General features: G+C 42.0%; 1 protein-coding gene across 4 annotated transcripts in view; it reads left to right on the forward strand.

The window, feature by feature from the left end:
- The window catches only part of KCNH5 (potassium voltage-gated channel subfamily H member 5), a 169,911-nt gene that overhangs the window by 18,896 nt on the left and 125,902 nt on the right, over nucleotides 1–25,113 (forward strand). For all 4 annotated transcript variants that reach the window (XR_014585357.1, XR_014585358.1, XM_083839157.1 and 1 more), the window contains exons 4-6: nucleotides 3,049–3,177; nucleotides 17,691–17,806; nucleotides 21,699–22,091. Coding sequence is in view for 2 of the 4 variants with exons in the window: in XM_083839157.1 (XP_083695283.1) it covers nucleotides 3,049–3,177; nucleotides 17,691–17,806; nucleotides 21,699–22,091 (638 nt within the window). In the remaining 2 variants the exon portion in view is untranslated. The remainder of the gene's footprint in view (nucleotides 1–3,048; nucleotides 3,178–17,690; nucleotides 17,807–21,698; nucleotides 22,092–25,113) is intronic.

A 25,113-nucleotide genomic window follows, 5' to 3' on the forward strand; every position in this document is an offset into this window, starting at 1 on the left:
GAATCTTGACTGGGTTAAGTGAAAAGAAATTCTGAATGAAATTTCCCCTCAGGAAACATCCCCAAATGTCTGCAGGTGAGAACGCACACCCTGATTTGTGAGTGGTTACTCCCAGCAGCAGCGATGTGTGCCTGCGGTAAGCACTGGTGAGCCCTGGGGGAGATGCTGACTATACTTGACTGCCCCTTCTCACTGCAAGCTCACATAAACCCTTCATGACTTTGAAGAGAGCATTCAGGATACCTCAGCTTCTGGAAGAGTACTCATACGCTTATGCTTTATTTCCACTTCCCCTTTCTTGCCTAAATTTACCTGTATGTGCACTTAAACAATTGGGATTGTCTTCAGATTTCTCCAATTCTGCCTGCTTCAAAGCATTTTGGTAAATGCTAATTAAAAAGAGAAGTAAGAGTGCCTCCGAAGTCCAGCTGTTCCTGCAGGTGCCCGTGATAGCCCTCCAAACCTTAGCCCTCCTTTTGGTCCCTCAGCAGGCGGATGTTCTCTGGATTTCCTGCCTCTCCCCTGATCCTGTACAGGTGACCTGCGCACACCCTCGCAGTGGGGAGGCTTCCTGGGACAGACCTTTGTTGTGTATCTTTGTGGGTGGTAGTGCTCAGCACCCCCTGATGTCCAGGTGATTGCAGAAGATCCCAGAGACTCAGGGATTTTCCCTACCCTGGCTTCCCTTTTTAAATGGGCTGGTAGCTCCTGCTTGGTATGGGCCGGTCCTAAACTAAATTTCTTTCCATTTTATTTAAATATTAAAAAGAGGAAAGCCTTATCTTTGTCACTGTTCTGTAACTAGCCAGTTGCTTTTTTTGCTTTGGGCTGTGGATTGCCCGCTTGAGCTTGATGGTGTTTCAGAGATTTATTGAGCTGCAGTTGCCTTAATAAAATCTTCACCTTTGCCCAGATCTCCGAGTCTGTACTTTCTGCAAGATACGCAGGATTATAGAAGGACTTCATGGAAAAGTACTCATTTTTCTTTTCAGTCTTGAGCCAGTTCCCATCCATAACATGTTGCCAGCTTTCATCTCCATCACCTGAAGCCCAGCACTTCAGCCTCTTGCTAACATTAACAGCCTCACCTTTTGGCTCCAGTTCAGCAGCTGGTTTGCCTTGGGTTTGCTTCCATTTGTCATACGCTGGTACTTGTGAAAGAAGCTTCTTATAGAAACTGCATGCTTATCATCCAGGCTGAATATTGGAGCAGATAAGGAAATGAAGAATAGTGTCTGTTGGTATGAATATACTTGTGAAAAATGTGGAGTTATTCTGTAGAAAGGCTAGTGGTTATCACCCTGCATGCTGCTTCTCTCCTGCATGGAGCTTGCAGAGCACACTTCCACCCACATCTCCAAGCTGTAGCTCCAGAGGTGCTGGGTATTTTTGTTATTTTATCGCAACCTTTTCTTTCTCGCTCATTCCTTTATGCTTTCAGCAAATTTAGATCTTGAGATTTTCAGGTTGCTTTCCCATCCTCCTTTCTTTCAGCCCAGGGGTGAAGTTTAAGAGCTGTTGTTACCAAGCAGCGTCCATGTGGCTGCTGGCTTCTCACGCTCCCTTGGCACTCTAACCCAGTTAGCCGATTTCAGGTTCAGACCTGCAAGTTTGCTATGAATTTCTGCTGCTTTACTGCATTCCCTCACATACGGTCCTCAGCTCTACCCACCCAGCTATTTAGCACCCACGTAGACATGCATAAATGTGTGGGTAATACTCAGGAAACCTCTTTGCCTGCTTTTGAGCCCCTGTCCAGATTGCTGTTTCTACAGCACGGTCCACCTTGCCTCTCTCTTTGATTTTTCTCAGGGCTGTTGTACAGGTTATTTTGCCTACTTACTTGTGGAGCTTTTCAAAGGGTGCTGATGAGTTGCCAGGTACAAGTGAAAGCACAGTATCACTCTTGAGAGCTGCAGCACTCTTTCTTAGAAGTTCTGAAAAGAGCCTTTTATCTTGGGTTAGCAACTGGGAATTGAGATAATCAAGTGATCAGCATAATGGCTCTGGAATTACCACTGAAAGCAGTCCCCCATCTCCCCCACCTCTCCAGTTCACTTTCAGTGAGTTACTGCTTTAATTCCAGCAGAGCACTGCTGAGTTTTGCCATGAACCCCTGTGGATTTTGACCTTCCCTACAGTAGCCCTGCTCCAAATGGGTTTCGTTGCCCTCTGGGCATCCATCCCTGGCACAGCTCCCAGATGCAGTGTGTTAGAGGAGATTTGGAGGGGCCAGCTGTGCCCTGGGATAGCGGTGGGTGAGCAGCTTGTTTCAATGTCTCGGTAGAAAGCCCAGATTTTAGCTCCTGAGCACTTGCAGGAGCCCTCTGTGGGCAGTGAGGCTTTACCATAAAACCATTCTAACCACTCTGACACTGTAAGCAGTTTTCTGGCTGTTCATTTGATGAATGGTATAATCTGAAAATTATTTTCTATTTAGTTCAAAACCTAAGTATAGATAAACGCATTGCAAATTTGTTCCACTCGGCAAGACAACGAGGAGATGGAGGGTATGACCTGAAACACAACAGGAAATCCTATCTCCATATTTGTCCAGATAGGACATTTAAATTTTATGTCTGAATTAGTTCAGGCCCTCTTAAATAACAGAGTAGCATCAAATTTGGAGCATTTGACAGTACAGTCTAGCAATTTTGGTTTTGATAGCTCCATATTATGTGAAGAAGGATTCAAAGAAATCCTCAGTCTATTTTTTCTCACCTGACTACCCTGCAGATACCAGGTTAGTGAGACATGATGGTAAAACCAAGAGCAAGAGGGGAAGAGTAATACAGTTATCTCAGGGTGTTCTCTTTCTGGTTATCAGCTTGTCCGTTTGGTAGCATTTCCCCATTTTAATGAATCTGTAAAAAATAAGAATGTTGTTTCCTCTTGAGTAAGTGAAATTAAAGGTCTGGGACATGTGGAAATACCTCGATGTGCTCCTGAAAGATGTGTGTATCATATGATGTATGAAATATTCTGTGTATGGGCTGGGGAAGGGTTGTGTTGCACCACACTCCAGCGTCACCTTTTTCTCTGCTCCAGGAACCCCAGTTTGGTTCTACATGCAAATTGCTCCTATAAGAAATGAGCATGAAAAAGTGGTTTTGTTCCTGTGCACTTTTAAGGATATCACTTTGTTCAAGCAACCAATTGAAGATGATTCAACAAAAGGTAAATATGAAATATACTAATATTTTCTTGTAAATGATAAATCGTATATTCACGCTGAGTCCAGTGACAGGGAGATGTCATGGCTGTGATCTTGCTATTAGGAAATGTTTTGTCGGAATTTTGATGCCACTTTTCCAAATTATTGATTAAAAAATAAAGAACTATGAGCGGAATATTCCCTTACAATGCTTTGTCAGAGCAACAAACCTTCGTTTTCCTTTGTAATATCACTACTTCTTCACTACAGCTGATGTTTGCTAAAAATAGCATGGTTTTCAGTCATTATAATACTGCGTTGTATTGGGAGACCTTTCTTCTGCAGGACTAGTGTCTTTTATTTATCAAAACTAATTTCAGCTCCTTTGTGCTGAGGTGTTGGTCTTTACTCCGTTTCTCTTTCTTGGAGATGAGATGGGAAAGAACAGCCCAGCTGGGTCTCTTCTTACTGGCCAGCAGTGATGTCTGCATGGCAGTGGATGTTCTGCCTAGTATTTAGCAGCTGCTGCTGGTGGTGTTTGCTGAGGTGTGCAATGCTCTCATCACCTGATGATCTGTGCTGCACAGGAAGAATTGGTAGGGAAAGGATCCAGCAGCATCCTTGCCTTTGGTTGTAGGATGTCTTTGGTGTCAGGTTCACATGTATATTGCTTTGGGTAAAATAATGCATGTTTCCATAAAGAAAGGCATCTATCCTATGGGATCCATATCCATCTTCTGTAGGAAGTTGCCTTCTGGTAATTTATTCCTTGCTCTGTTTTTCTGTTCCTGCTTGGAGAAGGCTTGATTTGTCACTGAGAGCAATGTGCCCTCTAAGCCATCTTGTGTAGAATAAAACTCGGTGTCATTTGAATGCAAACAGGATTTAAACTACTTTCTGATGATATAGATAACACTTATGTGCTTGGATAAATGACAAGTAGATTTATAAAGGCAGACTTCAAATAAAATGAAAGGCCTCTCTTTGGGCTGACATCAAATACGAGATTTTTTTTGCCTCCAGAGTATTATCTGTGAAGTTGTAAGATCGTGGTGTAGGAGAACCTTCTCAGCCACCATAAGCCTCTCTGCCTCTACAATTCAGCTGGTGTCCTGCAAATGTTCCTTTGGATTCACAGCCTAGGAGATTTGTACTTTGGGGATGGAGAGATGTGCTGGGGGAGCTGAGCTCGCCCTCTCCCCATCTGAGGAGGAGCAGGATCCTCCTGACATCCACTACAGGAACAATAGCTGTTCCTATGGGAAAGAGCAACAGCTGCAAAGTGAGTAATGCATGTACTGCTGTCCTCCGGTGAAGGGAACTGTTAGTTACAATGCCAAGTATTAACTGTGAACACCACAAAATATTGTTGTCAGCAGCCGAGAGAGGTTTGACTGCATGTTTAAGGAGTACTTACTTCTGTCAAAGTCATACTTAAAGCAAAAAAACAAACCAAAAAACCAGCCACATCTCTCTTCAAGGCATATGACTGGAGTCTTAAGAATTTCCTCAGGATGCTTTGATTAGAGCATGGATTAACATTGATCAATACATCCAGCAAGCTCCATAATTACAAACCATTGACCTGATGTTTTTCCTTTTCCTTTTGTGTAAATCTGAGTTTGTTTTTTTATATTGATAAAATAGTAAGAAAAAAAAAACACATAACCAAATATTAGCAGCATTTTACTACAAGGATGGAATAACAGCACTGTTGCATTATCCTCTGCATCTCAACTGGGTGGATCTGCAGGATCCCACTGCACTGGGATCAGAGCACTGTTTTGTCAGACGTAGTGCTATGAGACATGCATAATTCATTGTCCTTGCAGATAACATTACAATGTGCTTAGAAGCTGTCAGGCCACTTGCTTCTTGAATTATGAGATTGGTAAACATATATATTAGAATTTAGGGGAGAATTTTTAAACTTTTGTAAAAAGCATTTCAGTAAAATACTGCTGGGATCTATCATTGAAAGGGCTATTTAAAAAAGAAAAAAAAAAGATTTTTTTTCTTCAGAAATTCTGCCAGGCCCATGCAATACATAATACATAAGTAACTATGGTGTAGATGAGTTACTGTCTATTACTTATGGGAGCAGTAAATTTGAGATAAAAAATTCAGCAGAAATAAAATATTGATGCCATTATGCAATAATCTCTCCATACTGATGTATTCTGCACTGTTTGAAAGTATGCAGCTTTGTTGTGAAGCTGCAGTATATCACGTTCCTACGAGGTACAAGGGTTTGGTATTTAAATCATAACGATGGGTGTAACTAGGCTGCAGGATGTCTGCGTGTCCTGGCTTCTGTAAAGAGATGGTTGTGTTTGCTGGGCCCACTTGCGGTGGCTGTGACGCTGTTGGCATCTTGTGCCGGCTTTGCACAGGGGACTCAGATCTGCCCAGAAGTATTGGGGAGCTTGTCACGTGTGTGAAAAGAGGGCATTAAAATAAAAGAATATATTTTTCGTACTGCAAAGCATGTTGCAAGGGAGGAGTGGGATTTTTGCCCAACATGGGCTCAGAAACATGCTTGCTGAGAGGCTCGGTATCAAAAATCTAGTTGGCATCGCGGGGACTGGCCCCGTGGGAGCGAGGGGAGCTAGAGAGGGCTGGGGCTCCGTGACAGATGGTGTATGTGTTTGCTTACCTGTGTGCTCACTGTTGGCTGCGTTAATGCTGTCAGAAAGCAGGAGGAGGAGCAGGCAGAGGGGGCTTTGCTTGCAGGAGGGAGCAAAAGCGGTGAAAAATTTTCCCAGGTCACCCAGGAGGCTGTGATTTTGTTTTAGTCCAGAAGGCTGCTGAAGCTTACAAAGCAAGACTGGAGAAAAGGAATATTTATCCTCCTCAGATAAAATACACTGTCAAAGATCAATCAAAAGACTTGTGTTTGGGGAGGGGATAGGCAGGGTGACACTAAAGATCTGACTGGCATGTTTTCTTGTTACCCGTGCTGGTATCTGTTATTGTTGAGTGATGTGCAGGAAACCTATGATACATTGCTGTAAAACACAGAGAATTTTATTTGTTATTCTGTTAATGCCATTGATATAGAGCTGTTAAGTGCCTGGATTCCTCCTGACTCTCTCCCCACCTTGCCAACAGTGTGCATACAGCTCTGAAGAGGTACAAGAAGTGCAAACAAGACTCAAAGACCCAAGCAATATGTTAGCTTGGGTATAACAAGCAGCTACAGTGACCAAGAAGTACTGTTGTATCCTCTTAACTGGAAAAGTACTTTAAAACTGTCTAACCATGCAAGTCTGCAAAACCAGCATCTCAGGCAGAAGCAGTGAAAGCCATGATAATGAAAGGAGACATCAGCCACGTGCTTGGTGTGTGCCTGGATGGAGATGCCACCGACAGTTGTGCAGGTGCAGAGAGAAGGGAGAACATCCCTCTGTTGATTTGCTTTATGGTTTGTAGCAGCCTGGTGTGGAAGCAGAAATTGAGAGCCAGTGGTGGGGCAGGAAGTGTTGCAGGAGCTGCTGGCTGCACCTGGTGGTCACTGGGACAAAGCCTTATTTTCCACTGAAGGAGCTGTGCTGTGTTTTCTCCGGTCTTTCTTTGCTTTTCCTGTTCCTCTTTGGTGACACAAACACTTGTCTGACCTGGATTCGGTACCAGGTCGTACCTGTGGTGGTGGAGGGCCAGCTCTCCAGGCGTCCTGCCTGAATGCCGTACACAGCAGAGGTGGAAGGCCGGTACAAGCACATGAAGGTATTTTCTTCCAGAGAATAAAACCCAGAGAATCTTCTCTTTTATGTTTGTACCATTGTAGGGTCACAGTTGGATGCTTTTATCAGCTCGCTGTGCTTTTATTCTGTCTCAAAAGCATCTGAAGGCATTCAGTCCCTCCAAAGACACACAGTGGTAATAATCTTATGTTTATTTGCCAGAAAAGAAATGAAGCCACTTTTCTGGGCCCTAACTATTAGGAGGGCAAGCTGGGCCACTTAAAATTTTAACACCATTTGAAACCAAGAGTGCTGTAGATTATACTAAACTGAAAGCTTAAGGATGGAAAAAAGACTGGCATTTTTGGGATAATAGTGAAACACCACCCAGTTATACGATGGTTTTATTTCCTTTGTTATCACCAGTGAAGAAAAAATGTGGCCTCCAGGTAAACTTGAAAGTTTATTTGCCTGGGATTCTCACTGGTTGTCTTGAGTCTCTTTGGAGTGAAATATCAGACTTTTCTGCAGCTGGAAGTGGTTGGGAAGTTCCTGTGAATACTGGTGGAAGACTGGATTAGGATGCAACGATGTGCTGATGAGGTTTCTACAACTCAGGGCAGTGTGCTGTTAACAGATGGGTCCAGGAGACAGCACAGCAGTATCCTAAAGGTTTTTCTTCACTTGGTACAGCCAGACTTTGATAATCAAGACTGTCTGGGACAATGCTGTACTGCTTCCAGTGATATAACTCTTTATGGTTATATAACTCTATATAATGATACAACTCTATCTTGGAGTGTGACAGGGCTATAAAAAGTGTGGTAGTTGCAGAAATACGCACTTATGCTTGCTAATCCTTGCTAAGCCTATAATTCTGATCCTTTTTATCTTTAATAAGTGCAAGTTATTAAGCATATATAACTAGTTGCACATGGGAACTTTTTTCCTTGAGGGGGTATCAATCCTGGTGATAATAGAAGAAGTGGGTGGAGGGATTAGAGCATGAAAATGAGGTTTCTACCTTTAGCTGAAGCACAGTGTACCCTGTTGAATACATCGCCTTGACAGTAATCCATACCAGTAATTTAATAGGTCACAATTTGGATATCCTTCCCATGTTTTCATTGCACTTCTCCATGGCTATAATATCAAGGGTTTTGGTGCTACAGAGACCTGGTTGCAGTTTTCTTCTGGTGCTGTTTCCCATTGCTCTGATCTGCAGAGTTGCATCCTCCAATGCCTTTGGGCACTCAGGAAATTGCCTCCATCTCTCTGTTTTCCCCTGGGTCCACCGTGCAGCATCCAGGGACACCTGCCCCTTGAGGAAGGACTCTGTTGTGCAGGGTAATGGGAGAAGTGGTTATTTGCCTGGACACCGGCTAGGCTTCTGGTGGGAAGAGTAGACAGCTCAGGGGAGTGGTACTATGATACAGTCTCTTGGTGTTTGAAACTATCCATTTCAGAAGCACATAGCCTGCGAGTAAGCAGGAAGACCTCCTGAGGTGCCCTTGTTCCTGTTTGTGTGGGACAGGCATCCCCATTATTGCCTTTGGTGACATGTCAGTGGCAATCTTAGCAGACAGCACAAAGGTTGAGAAGTCACAGAGATTTTTAGAGTTTAACAATTTTAAATTCATTCCTACTTGTGATGCTCTCAGGATTTACTTCTGCCCCGTGTTCTTGCATGCCACTGTCAGAGACCTGCTGTGATGAAGAATGGAATATTTCCACATCCAGGACTGCTTAGTTTTCTTCCCAGAAATCAAGTACTTTTCTGAATCTGGTATTGCCTTTTGAGGCTTGTGTGTGCTCCATCAGCAACCCAGAAAACATATGAAGTGTCTGTAAATTTCTAGAGTTTAATGTGCAATAAAAAAAATATCCACTAAAATCAAATCTAACCTTCCAAGAGATTGAATTAAACTGGAATTTGATCTTTAAAGCAGTAACTGTTTGTAGATGGATACACTTTTTATGTAGAAAACTGAACACTCATAAGCCGTATATAAAATAATAACGATAAATACAGTAAAGTTAGGGAGTTTGACTCTAGTCTGTATGTCACAGGCCATTACTTTTCTCCGAGTTACTCCTCTGTTGAACCCACGAACTTGTGTTTAACTAAACCAACCCGTCCAGACCAACAGCCAGTACTGATTTAGAAGTCTGAACAGAGACTGAGGATCTTCCACATCCCTTCATATTCTTCTCAATTTTTCATTACACTTTATGGCTTTAAAGAAAGGATCAGATTTAAATTAACCTGGCTTCAGCTTCTTGAACTGGCATCTACTTACACATTTTTTTCCACTGTACTAAAAAAAAAAAAAGTCCTGTTAAGGCACTTACGGATGTAATCAAACCATCACTCAACCTTCTTTTGATAAAGTAAAGGAGCTGAGCTCGTTAAAGCTCTGTCTAGCCTGAATTTGGATGTCTGGTGATGGCAGATACCAACATTTGGGCTGCACTTTAATCCAGCTCATTAGCAGCAGTAGGGATTTCAGCCTGCTGGGTCCCAAATACACGTTTCTGCAACTGGTATTGTAGCTAGTTGGCTACACCTTATTTGTCAATGCTGTCTGTTGCTTAGCCTCTCCAAGCCTACCTCTGACTATTGTATATCTCAGGAGTAGGTGACTTTTTGCCAGAGCAAACCACACGTTGAATTGCGCATCTAAGACTTCTAGATCCTTTTCAGAACTGTTCTTGCTTGGGAATTTTCCCCTTCCCACGATGTAGATATGGTTTGCATTGCTTTCACTTACATATCTGATTTTCATAGAAAACATTTCATTGGCACATGCCCATTTATCAAACACATCATCCTGTGTGACTCCCCTCATTACTTTTTAAACATACCTCTAATCTTTCTGCCCACTGGAGTCCGAAAGGCTCTCAGTAATATTTTTTGTTTTTGCTACTTTCCACTACTCTCAACTCCTTGCTTGGTATCTCACAGGTACCAACTTCTTCATCCGTTTAACCTGCAATTTATTGAACTGCATAGCCTTAACATTTAGTCAAGAGTGTCATGCCGTGTCAATTCAGGAATGATTACCACACAAGAGGATTTGGGAAACCTGTGATGCTTGGGTGGTTCAAATACAGCAATGGGATGAGGCGATGCTGTACGATGGGCGCTGTGGCCATGCGGATCTGGGAGCTGTTGGGAGGAAGCTCCTTGGCTGCAGGAGGGAGCAACTCCTGAGGCCATCATCAAGCCAATGGTCCACGTTGCAGCCCAGCCTAGCCTGAAGCAGGGGAGCACTGGTACGTGGAGCTGGCCTGGCTCATGCCTCTCTGGTAGACATTCACTGTGTGCTGCGGCGCCGTCTGGCTGCAGCATTTGTCCCGCAGCTCGTTCTGCCAAGGAGTTTGGCCAGCTTTCTGGACCAAATTTATACTCTTATCAGATAATGAAATATACATTACGGGGCATTTTACATCATTCCATATTGACAGCCATTCATTATGTTCTTTCCCTTCTTTATTAAACGTGTTTAAAGTTGGTTTGGCTATTTTGTTATTTTGGCTGGCACTGAGATCAAGCTAAGCAACCTGTAGTACCTGGATCATCCTCTCTGCCCTTTCTGCTTTTGGGTGCAGAAAGCCTTTTGGTCATACTCTGGAAGTTCTCTAACGACTTTATCATTGTTGTAATAACTCCAGCCATTGAAGGATTTTTTTCCATACGTACTGAGCTTTCAATGTCCATTTCACAAGCCATAATTTCTCATGCACATACTTAGTTGTTCCCTCTTTCTTCCTATCCCTGTGTGTTTTATTGTATATTGCTTTTCCATTTCTAGCCACTGCCTTCCTTTTGACCCTGAGCCTTTGTCTGGTGTAGTCCTTTTCCTTGACCATTTAATGGCATCGTTTTGCTATCTGATGAACTCCTAGAAGCCAGATGACTGACATTTACATTATTCAGGCTTTTTTCCTAAAATTACATTTGTTTTTATGTAGTTATGGGAAATAAGTCCCTGGTGGCCCTTTGTGTATGTGTAAAAAGTTTTGTTTTAGTTGCAGAAACATGAAATTTAAGTAGTTGTGCACTGTGAATTTATAGCTATGTCAGAATTAAATTTAAAAATACCTTGTGTACCAAATGTAGCTTAGTGGTTTATAAATCTTACCAATTCTCATCAGTAGATCTCAAAATGGCTTGCAAAGTAGGTCATTAGCATTATCTCCATTTTGTGGAGAGGAAACTGAAGCTCAGAAAGCTGAAGTGATATGCACAAGATTACCTGGTGGCAATTCATCCATTTCGAGCTCCCCAGTAGTTGTGGTGGGTGGATGCTAACCGGGAGTGCAAAACTGAGCAAGAACGGAGGTCAGGTGTAAAAATTATCCCAAGAGTGCAGTGAACTGGCAGACAATGGAAGGCGCAGAATTTCAAGTAGGGAAATTTATCCTAGTATTTTGAATTACATTTGCATGGGTAGTGTGGTTCTTCAGTTCATGAATAGTTTTACTGTATCATGGGAGTGATTTAGGTTTGTTTGACTATTATGCTATTTATTCAGGAATCCCATTTATCCCTCTGTCTCTAGCAAAGCAACAGCAGGATGATTAAGTTTTCTGAAGAGAGATTGCGCTCTTCCAGCCACATTTTACCTGCAATAAAGAGCAGATAGACAGGCATTGCTATGATCTTACAGTATGAACGTCTATAAATAGTTGGGATTTGTAGATGCTAATTATTGATGTACAAGGACGATCGATGTTATCAATTGACATCCAAAGTGCCTAACAGCGATGCTAGCTCTTTGCTCTGTGGGTAAGGCATAGAGTATATATTATTTAAACATTCTTTGTTAACTGTTTCATGCTCCACAGCAAGAGAAGAATGACCTTTCCATGGTCTGGAGGTGTTACGTACACTCCTGCAGGCAGAAATCTACACAAGTGTTGCTGTAATTACACTTTTTTTTTTTTTTTTTTAACACAGAATATCATTGTTAACCCAGGTGTTTTCACTGAAATCTAAAATATTGAGTAGTTACCTGAAACACTGATTTAAAAGCCTTCATTATTTCTGTTCCTTTTAAGATCAGACAAACCTTGACAAAAAGGTTAATTGCAACCCAGTAGAGCTACACTCATGTTTTATTAGGGGGAAATAGTCATGTCTAGATTTTTCAGAGCAAGTGCACAATAGACAACGTTAACATATTCCCTTGAAATTTTTAAAGTCTTCATAATCTCCGATGTACAAATTTAGCTTTAAAATAACATAATGCAATTTATGAACTAGAGATTATATATTTTTTCAGTGCATCTGAGATGGGTGGCTGAACCAATATTTGGACCTGTACGCAAATCCAGTCAGATACTGCAAATTTTTGACTCCTAATTAAACTATGAGGAGAATTGGAAGGGCTTTCTCACTTGCAGATACTTATATTTGTAAATATTTGTTGTCTTCTTTGAAGGCAGTGGATAAGCTTATTGATTGCTGAGATCTGAGCAGAATCACAGAATGGTTAAGGTTGGAAAGGAGCTTCAGAGATCACCCTGTCCAACCCCCCTGCTCGAGCAGGGTCACCTAGAGCATGTTACACAGGATGGCATCCAGGTGGGTTTTGAATATCTCCAAAGAAGGAGATTCCACAAACTCTCTGGTGGTTTAACCACTAAGGGGGCAGGAGACCTAAAGCCATCTTTGCTCCGTAGCCCACTCCTGCAGGGGGATCCCACCCTGGTGGAGGGACCCGCCTGAGTTTCGTCCAGCCTCTTGATAGGAGTGTCCATGTGTGATGGGCACCAGGAGCCATTCCTTGGGGTGTGCTGGCAGGCAGGTGGCTCACAGTTTGGGGTGGGATGTAGGCAATTGTGTGCCTGCTTTGTGGCCTCGGGAGGAATCAGAGATTTAAAGGTTTGGTCTCCAGATAGCCATCAGGAAATGATGATTGTATCGTATCACTTCTGAAGAAATGTCTAAAAGGAAGGCTGGTGCTTCTCTCAGGAAGCACATTGTTTGAAAGGAGAAAGGGAAGCCTCCCTTATTGTGCTCTCTTTGGACAGCTTTTATCCTGGTCCTTTTTTTTTGCTTCGCTGAATGCTGCAACAGCATCTTTGACCTGGATGACGTTTCTTCTGACTCAGAGAAGGCAGCAGAAAAGAGGAGCAGGTGTTGCAGATGGAGGAGAGTATTTGTATACTGGATGCATCTGTGTGGTCTGATAATGGGAAGAAGATGGGTGACCAAAAGGGCAGGAATAGAGGTCCCTATGGCAGTGCAAGGGTGCAGTTCACAGAAGGTCCCTGAATGCAGATTAAGCAGTGAGTATGGCTGTGTAGTAGAGCTGCCACAAGAGCAGCTGCCACAGAGCTGTTCCCATCCTGGCTGTCCAAAATAAAACATAATGATTAATTTAGGATCTCAGGAAGAAAGATGTGTGAGCGTAATACTACTCATGTTGGAGTAGTAGCTGATGAAAAGGCACATGCTATAATTGGTAAGAGGTTTCAGTTAATATAGTTTGGACTTTCCAACTGTGGAAGGGCCATGGGCTCAAGTTCTAAGGTGGTAACCTTACATTACCTCTCTTCAAGGTATCATCCCTGCTTACGGGGTCATTAACAAGAAAACTTGAAATACCGTTTCCCACTTAGCCTCTACATCAGTTCTGAAGTGGTGTATGCATCTATGTGCATGAGAGGCTGAGTAAGCATCCTGGACCTGTCTGGAAAGCTTTTCTCCCTCCAAGGCCAGGAGGTGTTTGGGTTCTCTGCCTTGCTTGACTAGTGCCTACCCCCGCGTGTGGTCCTGCTCTCCTTCAAACATCCTGGCAAAACGTTAAGTGTCAGTTTGTCGTAGTAGCTAAGACTAAAAAGAAATACTAATTAAAATAAAAGTTCTTTTTTCTCCTCCAAGAAAGCTTTGGCTCAGCCGTTATCTGAGGGACAACAACAAACCATCCCTGCTGCATTTAACTCCAAACTCAGAGGACTGTCAAATCAGCGGTCGTAATTAGAGCAAAAGACATGGAGAATATTTTGCTGATGCATTGAATTGTGACTAAAACCACGGAGGAGGAGAGAAAGTTACATGCTTGGAAGAACAACACTACAGCAGGGCAAAGGCAGAGAGTAGTTTAGTTCTTGTTTATCAGCATGCTTGTCTTGTTCACGTCCTGTTTTAATAACTGTATAGAGGTGTTAAACCTGCATCTTTGCTTTCTTGAGAATGCAAGAATTTCAATTTTAGTAATGGGTAGGGCCAGTGAACTATTTTGGTAGCTTTCCATTTAAGAACTGACCTTTGTTTTGAATCATAAGAATGAATGGAGATCATGAGGTTTCTTAAAAACAGGGATATAAGTTCTGTTTTTGTCAATTAATCAAAGAGAACCAGGGGAAACAATCATTTTATGTGTACATTATTCAGAATTTTCCATCTCGGTAGTTCACATCTTCCTCTGAAATACCCAGTTTGGCTTCTTTGAAAGCAGCTGCTGGTGGGATTTGGTGCCATGATGCCTTTGTTCCTGAGAATTTGAGTGTGACAGTGCAAGTTCAGGGTATTATTTTTCAAGTGGAACCACGGAAGAAAGACACAGTCCAGATGAGCTGAAGAGAGCATCAGAAGTGTTGCTTTTTGTTGCAAGTAGGTTTTCTTCCATCTTACACCTGCTGTTTGTGCCATTCCTTCACTCCTTCCAGACTGAAAATATCTGTGAGGACAGGAGGTCACTAATAGATGTGGTAGAATTATCATTCATTTTAAGCATTTATAGAGGAAAAGAAAGGAAGGAATCATTTGAAGAAACATTGACAGCATTAGGTAGCTATGCAAATTTTGTCTGGTCTATTTAAACACACAAATTGGTTTTAAATATAATTCTGAATTTAGCAAGTCTATAACAAGGTCAAGGAATGCAGAAATGTATCCTCTACAGATTATTTCAGACACGAGGCAGCCTGTATACATTTTCACCTTCCCACTCGTACCCTAGCATTTTGCTGTTGCTATATTTTTCTGTTGGGTTGTAAATAGGAAACAAAAGAACTTGGTATTTTTTCACACTATTGCAGACAGATTGGTTAGATAGGGTAGAATAATGATGGACTTTGTGCTGAAGGACAAAGGCACTGGAGCTTTTTTTTAGGGGAAAAAAAAAGTCATGTTAGTGTATTATGCACTTCCAATTTCCAGAATCATGGCCTTCATGGGACAGAAGGAAATGTAAAAATGTGAAGCCTCTAAATGAGGCTGGAAGGGTTTTTGTGAAAGGTCTGCTCTAGCTCAATGCAAAGCTTTGCTCTTGGTGGAGCAAGGACACAATGAAATAGTTTGTGCCCTTAAGAGAAGAGGTCAGGCCAAATAACAACCGGAGTGGTAAACCTGAATGCTAAATTACGTGGCTCTCTTCTTTTGTGTGATCTCACCAAAGTGGAAAAGAAGTATTTGAAAAAGTCGTAGTTCATCATTGCTTTTTATTTTTACAGCAGATGTGTCACTGTGGTTTGCTGCCTGTCTTACATTGCTTCTTCAACATGTTGTGGTACATCTTTCCCAACTTCCCCAGGCTTTCTGTACTTGTGGTAAATGTCAGAAAGGTATTCTTACCTAAGATGATGACAAGGGCTTTCTTACTACTTTTGATTTTATAAGAGGAGAAGCATTTTTAACGTCCATGTTTTTATGAATGGAATCTCTACACCTTGGAAGTGCTGTGGGGAAGGGAAGCACGACAGTAACACGATCATCTCCTATCTTTGCCAGCCCTAGACTCTTCTAATCCTCATCTAATCACTGCATTGATCAATGCCCTAACCTCAGAAAATAAAGTAAACCTTGACTCATTAGCTGTCTGCCGTCAGGAAGGTCAGAATAGTGAATTTGATGTGACAAACAAGGGTGTTTGGGACTGAATCCAACAGCTTGGCTGTGGTGGTTTTGGCTTTACTGAGCATCTTTCCATCCTTCTCATATCAGCTCTGTGGTGCAAGGTGACAAACAGAAGCTCAGAGACTGGCCCTTATCTATCCCCATGGACCCCAGTGAAGCCTCTTTCCAGGGGAAGAGGATGCTGTGTGTTGAGGCATCTGCCCAGGGTCTGGAGGTGGATGACCACGTCCTGAAGGAGAGCTTCTCTTTTTCTCTGGGTGTTGCAGCAGGATGCTGAAAGTGTTTGAAACTTCACCATGATGCAGTTTTATAGATAACTAAGAAAAAATGTCTGGAAGTTAATAGTTCATACTTGGATCACTGTAGTCTCTTGATATCATTTAATACAGAAAGTGCATATTCCTAATTGAATATTCCTGTAAGCTTGAGGTGGATGAGACAAAGCTGAAGTTCACACTTATGGTTTAGATTTGAAAAGTTAATAAAAACGCTTCTATATTTTATCTTTTTGCAGTGCATTTTAATGTGTATTTTTGAGGTCATACATAAATAACCAGACACACATGGTTTGTGCTGTGCTGGTAGTGTATTGGGATATTGAGATCCCTTCTGATTGCTAAATGATGAACAATGGATTTACATTTGGGTGAATGTGATATATAAGTGGTGTATTGCAAGGCCAAGCGGTAAGTGATTTTTTTTCTTGAAGTTTTATTGCCTGGACTGGTCTCTGCTCTTTATTTTATCTGCCTCAGGGCTTCCTTTAGCTCTTCAAGTTCCCGACTCCTATCAGACAACATGTATTTAAAAATAAACCGAGCTAACATAGAAATGTGTTTCCTTTCTCAGATGTGACATTCATTCTATTTTTTCACCTTTTCAGCATTCAAGTTAGGTAAAAATATAACCTTCACCTGAACGCATTTCCCGTCCATGACTTGTTTGATATTTTATGCACATCTCTACAGTAAAATAGCAGGCTATACCTGGCTGAACTGAACATTAAGCAGATGGGATTGCGGGCAATGCCACAATAAAACAAAGTTATGTCACAACAAGGATTAAAGACGTGAAGTCAAATCTACTTCAGTGCTCACGTGGAGGTGTTTCCTTCCTGCAAACGTTTGAATTTTTAATTCTCTTGCTTTGTGGTGCTACCCCGGTGAAACCCCTCACTTTTTCTTTGCTACCTCTGCTCTACCTCATCCCGTGATGCATCTGCACCAGCTGTCACCTATGGGCATTGTTCCAAAAGCAGTGGCTTAATGTCACGTTCCCTGCTCTGCACTGCTGTCACCAACAAACTCCCGACTGCTCCTTTCTGAATGCTGCAAAAAAGCATGCCCCAGGGCTGGCCCAGTGTGTGGGTCTCAAGCTACCATGTGGGCAGCTGTTGGTCATTAGTTTAACAGCTAAATGTCTTGCTTAATGCCATTTAAAATCCAGTGCTTAATCTGTCTGTAAGGTCTTCCAATTATTTTAGTTTGAAACACGGTTATTGATGTGTTTTGCTGATTTATTTATTTATTTATTAGTTTTTATTTACCTGAATTGTAGTTAGAGCAAGGAATGGTAAAAACTTAAGGATCTGACTTCTGGGGCTGCTCCAGCAGTCCTGAATCAGCCAGAGCCTTTCTGTAGGTGGCCAGGATTTTACTTCAGGAGGGTTTGTATTTTAGCATCAGAGCAACTCCCCAGGAGGCTGAAAGCGCAACATTATCCCTCTAACACAACGTCTCCAAAAGCCAGAAGAAAGGACAAGCCAGAGCATTTTAATTTTACTCCGATTTGCTGGTGGTTGCCTTAAAGCAGTGGTATTTTTCCTCTATTGCAATGCCTTTGAGCCTGGAGCCAGAACTTGTTCTGTGCAGCAATTTGGAGAAACGACTCAAGCCGGAGACTTGATACCAGTAAACATGAAAGAGATTTACTGGCAGTGAACGGGCCGTAAGTGCTTCTGACACAGTTTCCTCCTTCCCTACAGGTTGGACGAAGTTTGCGCGGCTGACGCGAGCCCTGACGAACAGCCGGAGCGTCCTGCAGCAGCTGACGCCGATGAACAAAGCCGAGGTGGTGCACAAGCACTCCCGCCTGGCTGAGGTAAGTGGGACAGGCACCAGCCCTTTGTAAGGCACGAAGAAGTGGGAGGGGGGAAGACCAACGTTCACATCAATAAATATTATTTTTAGGGTGAAACATTGCCCATTCTCTGATTTTTTCCAACCTCTTTTCTACTCATTCTTAATAAGCACTGTGTGCCAAGAGCATGTTTCCAGGACAGGTCATGGTCTTTCAGTTATGGAAACAGTCTCTAGGTCACTCTTACACGGCCCCATTTCTGCATGCAAGTCTCAGTTTTCTCATTGCTGCTTAACTTGGGGTGCCTGGTTTGCTCCTCTACCTGCTGTCTCACAGAGACCTGGAACCAGGCTCGATGTTCTGAGCCCTGTGGATGGTTGCTGAGATCACGGATGGGTTGTTTGAGAAGCCAGGTGCTCTTCTTTGGAAGTATCCCTGCCTGGGTCCTTGGGGTTGTACAGGCACAATGACTGCACATAGACCTTAACCTCCACTTCCTTGCAAAAGTCATTCCTGAAGTGTTTTGCTCGTCATTTTCTTCTTCAGAACTGATGAAATAAACTCTTTGGCAGGTTGCAAACATCTCCTTAACAGTGCAGATGGTGCAACAAGTGAATGCCTTCAGGTTAACTGATGAAACAGAGGTACTGCTTTCGTCTTCATGTCCATTGGTAATGAAAAATATACGGGTCAAAAGTATGTGGTCAGAATACATAGGCTCCTAAAAATGACAGCCCTAGCTAGCTTGTGCCAGAGAGCTTGTCCTGTGTCTGATGCTAAGAACTGGCAGCAGTTTTAAATGTTTTTGTAGTTGTTTTGTTTTCTTTCTTGTTTTAGTGGCAATCTATAATATAAGCTCCACTTAAAATGAAATCAGAATGGAAGCTTACAATTTTCATGTGTTGGCAGTGTGACATTTTCCATGAATTATCCCATACCAGTAGCTTGGCTGACTGCTGAATTACTCTCACTTCTTGCTTGTCTGATTCATGGCATTTCAGCGTTCTGTAAATCCAGTTATATCCGTTAATGGTTTAGTCTAGAGAAGGGAAGACTGGAGAAGATAGGGCAACAATATTCAACCATATCTAAAGCACCTGCACAGAAGGAGGAAGGAAATTGTTCGCCATCTCCTCTGTAGCTAGAGGAAAAACTAGTGAAATTCTGTCACTGCAAGGAAGATGTGGATTGGGCAGCAGGACAAACTCAGGTGAAGTATAAGGTTGTAGCTGGGGATAGGTTCTTTGGGGAGCATGCAATCTCCTCTCTTACAAGTTGTTTAAAGCTGCAAAGTGCTTTAGAGACAAAGTGTTGTCAGGAATTCAGAATGGGTTGCATTTCCCAGGTGGCAGTATACCATTTCCATCCAGGACCCATTTTCCATACTCCTGTGTCTGAGGAGGAGCATTTTCATCCCAGCTCATCACTGGCAGAACATACCGCTCGGCTTTACCAGACTTACCCACTGTCAGCCATGCCTGTTAGTTGTATACAAGAGTAATTCAGAGGGTCTGTGATGAATGCAGCTGACTAACAAGATATTGTGTATTCTTTAGTGGTTTAAAATTAAAAATTCATGCAGCATGAAAGAAATAATCATTATAGTTCAGTGGTCTCCACAGCCATTTGCCACCCACACACCATGTCAAACTCAGCATGATATTATGTTAAGAATAATAATTATGCCTTTACAGTACCATGGGATCTCCTCAGCACTTCACCACCAGAGGCGCAGGGAACAATCAAGCATATGTTCATCGCATTCGGCTTAAGCCCTAAGAAACTTATTACTCCAGCTATTGTGAGGCTGTTCCTAGCTCCTGCCCCAGTGAACAGGACAGGGAACAAATAGGCCTGGAGATACCAAGAATGGAAGATCCTGTCCTGGCGTATCATGCCAGTGAGGCGTAGAACTGTCTTGTCCACAGATGAGAGCAAAAAGAAGAGGCGAGTGGAGATATTCACCAGATTATGTCTCAAAATCAAAATGGTGTGTTAAGTGCAGGGGATAATTTTGGCATTAGAAGAAGTTTCATGGGCTTGCACAAAGGAGACCACTGTGGAAAAAAAAAAAACAACAAATGTTTTGGGCTTTTTTTTTTAATTATTCTGGGAAGGACACGTTGACCCATGAGCAAGTTAAGTGTGCCACAATGGCCATTTGAACCTTGCCTATTGGGTATTTAGAGGAGTGCTGTACGTGGGTATTGTCCCGGGCACTGGAGAAGGAACACCTGGAGGCTGACACCTTTTTGGGTCTCACCAGGAGTTTGGTGTCTGTAATGGTTTCTGGTGAGTGCCGCTGGGACCAGGCTGCTCGGTGGGCGTTGGTGGTCAGCCAGAGCTCAATACGTGGCTTTGTGTTATGCCAGAGCTGCTGGCAAAGGGGACAGTCGTGGTCTCCTGGAGGTTTCTGCTGCACTTTCATTGCTTCCCAGGTATTGTGTTGAGTAGTTTTCTGACCCTCAACTCAGCCGATGCTATAGAAAACAAATGGCTAACTAATGTAAGGATGAGTTAATTTTTCATTGTATCAGCTTAACTGATTTTCCTTACAGGTTGTGATTGCTAAATCTGACATTAGGGAGGATGGGCACAGGTAGGCACAAGCAGGTTTGTGTTACATCAGGTTACAGAATAACACTGAGCCACACATAGTGGGAAACCACATCCTCCAGCACGGAGTGAGAGAGGCTGCTGCTGTTGTCCCTTGGTGATTTCTGAATAACAGATTTCCAGTAGAGCCAGACTTTTACTGTCTGATCTCAGTAACAGCTTTCTCATCTTAAAAATAAGTCTGTAAAGAATTAAGGGAGAATCTATATCTGTGATCCTTCAGTTTGTATTCTTAGTTGTTGTGCTATTTATTCAGCCATTCGCTCCTCTTCATTGAGCAAGCATTCTGCTTTTGTTTGTTTTTACATGTAAGGGGCTGCTCTTTACCATCTAACTGTCCTGCAAATGTGGTGTTTCAGCTCCAATATGGGGCAGTCATAGGGCTGAAAAGAGTTTTAAAGTTGCTGAAATTAGTATTTTATTCTCTACGCACTTCAATCCCTAAATTTTAAAGGTGTTATTAGTTTGAAAACGCGCATGAATCTTTCAGTTGTCAGTGCAATATATTACCATGCTGTGTGTTCCTTTGTGCTTTTGTTTCTTGTGGTGGACTGAGATAAGAGGTAATTAGATTAGCTGGGAAGAATGTCTTGAATGAATTTGGCTTGGTTCCTTTGCAACATTTCCAGTTCCACATTTTACAAAAGTGCGTGTGCAGGAGATTACAGTCATATGCAAAAAAAGTAATTACGAAAAATAAAAGAGAACCCACTGGTGATACTGAGATTGTAAGGGCAACAGCGTTTTGAAGTAAATGGAAAGGAAGCATGGTATTGCCAAGGATTTAGGGCAGAAGTTGTGCACATAATACTTCGCTTTAGAAGGAGGTCAGCCAGGAAGGCTGAAGACTGGTTTGATAGGTATTGCTTTGGCTAAACAACGGTTTAAAATGGAGATCAAGCATGAAATTAACCTTGTAAAACTTCCAAATGTGAATGAATATTCATGTTTGTAACTGCAGGGCATGAGACGGTGCAGCAATACCCACAACCTGTTGGTATGGAGCCTTTCTGCTCTTGCTATAGGCATGGTTTCCCCTGAGTACATCTGCAAAGATCTGCCTTTATGCAAAATTATCCTTGTATGCTCTCCTTACATCTATCTCCACTCTTTCTTATGTGACTTGCACACTGGTGAGCTCACTGGTTAATAAGCCAAGTAATTTAGAAACCGTAGGTTGACTTGGAATATCCGATCAATACAGTCCCGTCTTTTTGCTTCTTACAGAGATCTGTGAGACTCCTAACTGGATCGTGTTAACTGAAACCAGTAACATTTGCTTTTCTGTCTGTTGTAGGTTCTCCAGCTGGGATCTGATATTCTTCCTCAGTACAAGCAAGAAGCTCCAAAGACCCCACCACACATTATACTACATTATTGTGCTTTTAAAACCACTTGGGACTGGGTCATCTTAATTCTAACCTTCTACACAGCAATTATGGTTCCATATAACGTCTCCTTCAAGACGAAACAGAACAACATTGCCTGGCTCGTGCTGGACAGTGTCGTGGACGTTATTTTTCTCGTTGACATTGTTTTGAACTTTCACACAACCTTTGTTGGCCCTGGTGGAGAGGTTATATCTGATCCCAAACTCATAAGGATGAACTACCTGAAAACGTGGTTTGTGATTGATCTTCTGTCCTGTTTACCGTATGACATCATCAATGCCTTTGAGAATGTAGATGAGGTAAGCTATTGTAGTCCGCCTCAGAAGTGTTGTTTTAATTAAGAATTAATTTAGGAGCATGCTTCCAGACATCTGGCAGCAACAACAGGCAATGGAAGCCCTGTGCAAATGTGGGGATGGCATTATGCTGCTGGGCTTTACTATGTGATGTTCCCATGTTAGAGAAGAAGAGTTGTCTTAAGATTTCAGTGTTGCATTCAGCCATGAACATTAATGAACATGGTTTTCACAGTCACGTCCTTTTCCTCCAGAAGCATCATCTCACATCCGTTTCCCAATGGGCTGAACCAGTTGGGGTGTCCCCCCCCAAGCCTCTCTTTTCAGCTCAGACCCAGGGATTGCCTTTAAGCACTCCTAATCCATTGCAGGACAGCCTGAAGCAGCTTTACGTAAATAATCAAAACCCTGTCTCTGCTCTGGCTGAAGTGGGTGGCAAATTTGCCACTGACTTTTACAAAATTAGAGAATGCCTCTGAATGAGCATTTTTAAAATCCTGTCCTAGGATTACTTTTTGAAGCATCCTGTAATTTTCTTTTTCTTGTGTTGTGTTTTTAAATGTCTGGTTGAGAGGGAGGCTTATCTCCATTTTTTAAACAGTCTTGAGTTAGTGCTGGAATTTTAGAAACTGTTTGAGGAGAGACAAACACATCTTAAAGGGACACTGAATTAACACTTTTTAACTGCTAAATATATAAATGTTTAATAAATTGGGCTTGCAGCCTAAGATAATAGAGGAAACAAGCAATAACTAGGGCAAATAATATAGGCACAAGTCAATGCAGAGAAAATTCATTATTAAAATGCAAGTATAATGGCATTAGAGCTTGTTTTAATTTTTCTCTAGAGCCTTTTATCTTTAGGGCCATAAACAGATGAAAAAGCCTTTGTTCATTTTTTTGAAAACATTTTAAACATTTTTTTCTTAGAATCCTGTTTTTAAATTCTTAAAAAAAAATCTGCGGTTATGTATCCTTGCTTTATGAAATCCACATTAGTATTTTTTAATACAAACTTTGGTGCAGGTGTTGTAGAGCTTTTAAAATTCCATCCCTGTTTGTGTGCCGAGTACCTTCTTTTGACATTGTTCCATTTTATTTATAGCAAATATGACAGAAGTGATAATACTTGCAGCTTAAATTCAAGATCGTATGAGGGCTGCCCGTCTGGAATCAGGTTGTACAGTCAGGATTGTAAGGAGGTGGTATTACCAAGGTTGTAATAATACAGCTTTTTAAGATACCTTTTAAAGTTTCACATGAACAGGAACCTGATTTTTATAAAAATGCAGTGTTACCTCCAGATTTTCATGTTCTAATATGTAAAACAAAAAATTTCTGTGCCCAAGCAGTACAGATTTAAACGACAAGTTTAAACTCTTTCTCTAACATCCACGGGAGGTAAACCGTCTGTGAGATTTGTGGCAGCAAAGAATCATTGGCATTGTGGATTATAATTGAGGCACATTTCAAGTGGCAAACTTTAACCAAAATGTAGTAACAATAAAAAGGTGATCCTGGAGCTGCTATGATTTTACCTTCAAAAAAATGAAATATCAGCTCCTTTTTATAAGAGAGCCACCAGCAACATTTATCTCTTCTGAAGGGGTGTGTTATGGCCCTGGGGTCTCAAGCAGACACCAGACACTGGAGCTTAACTGCTTGTATCTTTGATTTCAACGCCCTTCAGCCCCGATTTTCCTTAGCACCTGAAAAGAAGTGATTTTGAAAACAGGTATGTAAACAGCCAGTCTTTCTTCCTTGCTCTACATTTTGCATTTTTTTTTTCTGTCCAGAGCAGGTTTTAGGGCGGTATGTCTTCATTTGTGACATTTAAGTCCTTTAAGCTGGTTGGTGAGCTCTGGATGGTTGTAGTTGTTATGCTCTTTATCTTTGCGTGGCTTTTACCATTTATTTTAACTGTTACTTCTTTTGTGAGACTTAAATTCTTGGCCTGCTAGCAGCAATTTGCTTGCTATTCAGGGAATAAGTAAATTGATAAGCTTAATTTGGAAGAAATATCCAAATTGATTAAAAGGAGAGTGTTTCTCATTAGAAGGTGAGTGTTTCCTCCTCAAAGCAAGTCAGAGAGAGAAGTTCTTTTAGCTCTTGATTCTGGTAGATTTTTGCACTTTATCTTGGCACTGTGAGTTGGATAAGGGAATTTGTCTTCAGCGTTAAAGTTGGTGGATGTGGCACTTCAAAAAAAGTTAATGGAAAATCAGATCTTCTGGACAGGTTCTGGTGGTCTTTGAGCTTTTGGTGTGGTGGTGAAGGATGGCCCCAAATCAGTGTGATTTGCCCTAAAAGCCAGCTGAGTGAAAGATGACTTGCCAGATTTGCTCCACTTGTGTGTCCCACCTCCAGACCCTCCTGTTTTTTCACATAAGACATCAAATGCACTTGTGTGAGTTGTTAAGGAACCAGCTGGGTAGGGGGCCACCATTATGGTCAGCTGCTTCTCTTCCCTGTGAGCAGGTCTGTAATGCATAAGGAAAGATAAAGCAAGGATGCTGAGGTTTGTGGCTCTGTTGTAGCGCTCTCAGTTTGCAGTGCCTGTGGATTTGGCTTTGGCCCAGACATAATAAAACATAAGCTGCTAGTTCAGCATCGGCTACTTCAGAGTACGTGTTTGCTAGTGTGTGCTCATGTATATGTGCTTGAAGTTTGTCGTGCAGAAGCTGGGTCATTGTATAAGGTGCCTGATGCACTCAAGTGCTATTTTATAAAGTTAGACTTAGGGAAAGAAACAGAAAGTTTAGACAAATGAATGTGGGGGAAAAAAAAAAAAGTGAGTTTCCTTGCTTGAGGGTTGGAGTTTTCCAAATAAAGTCTTGGCCAGAGTAGGAGCAGTGTCATTCTCATCATGAACATTAGGCCGAAACTGGAGTCTTGTGAAATTTCCACCTGAGGTAAACATGACTGCGAATCGAAGTTATTTTGCTGTTGAGTGGACATAGAGTCTTAGTAGGTGGATATGATGGAAAGGATTATGACACACATATTGAGAATCGAGGGAATTATG

Source organism: Anser anser (genome assembly GCF_964211835.1).
Source record: "Anser anser genome assembly, chromosome: 5".
NCBI classification, from domain to species: Eukaryota; Metazoa; Chordata; class Aves; order Anseriformes; family Anatidae; genus Anser; species Anser anser.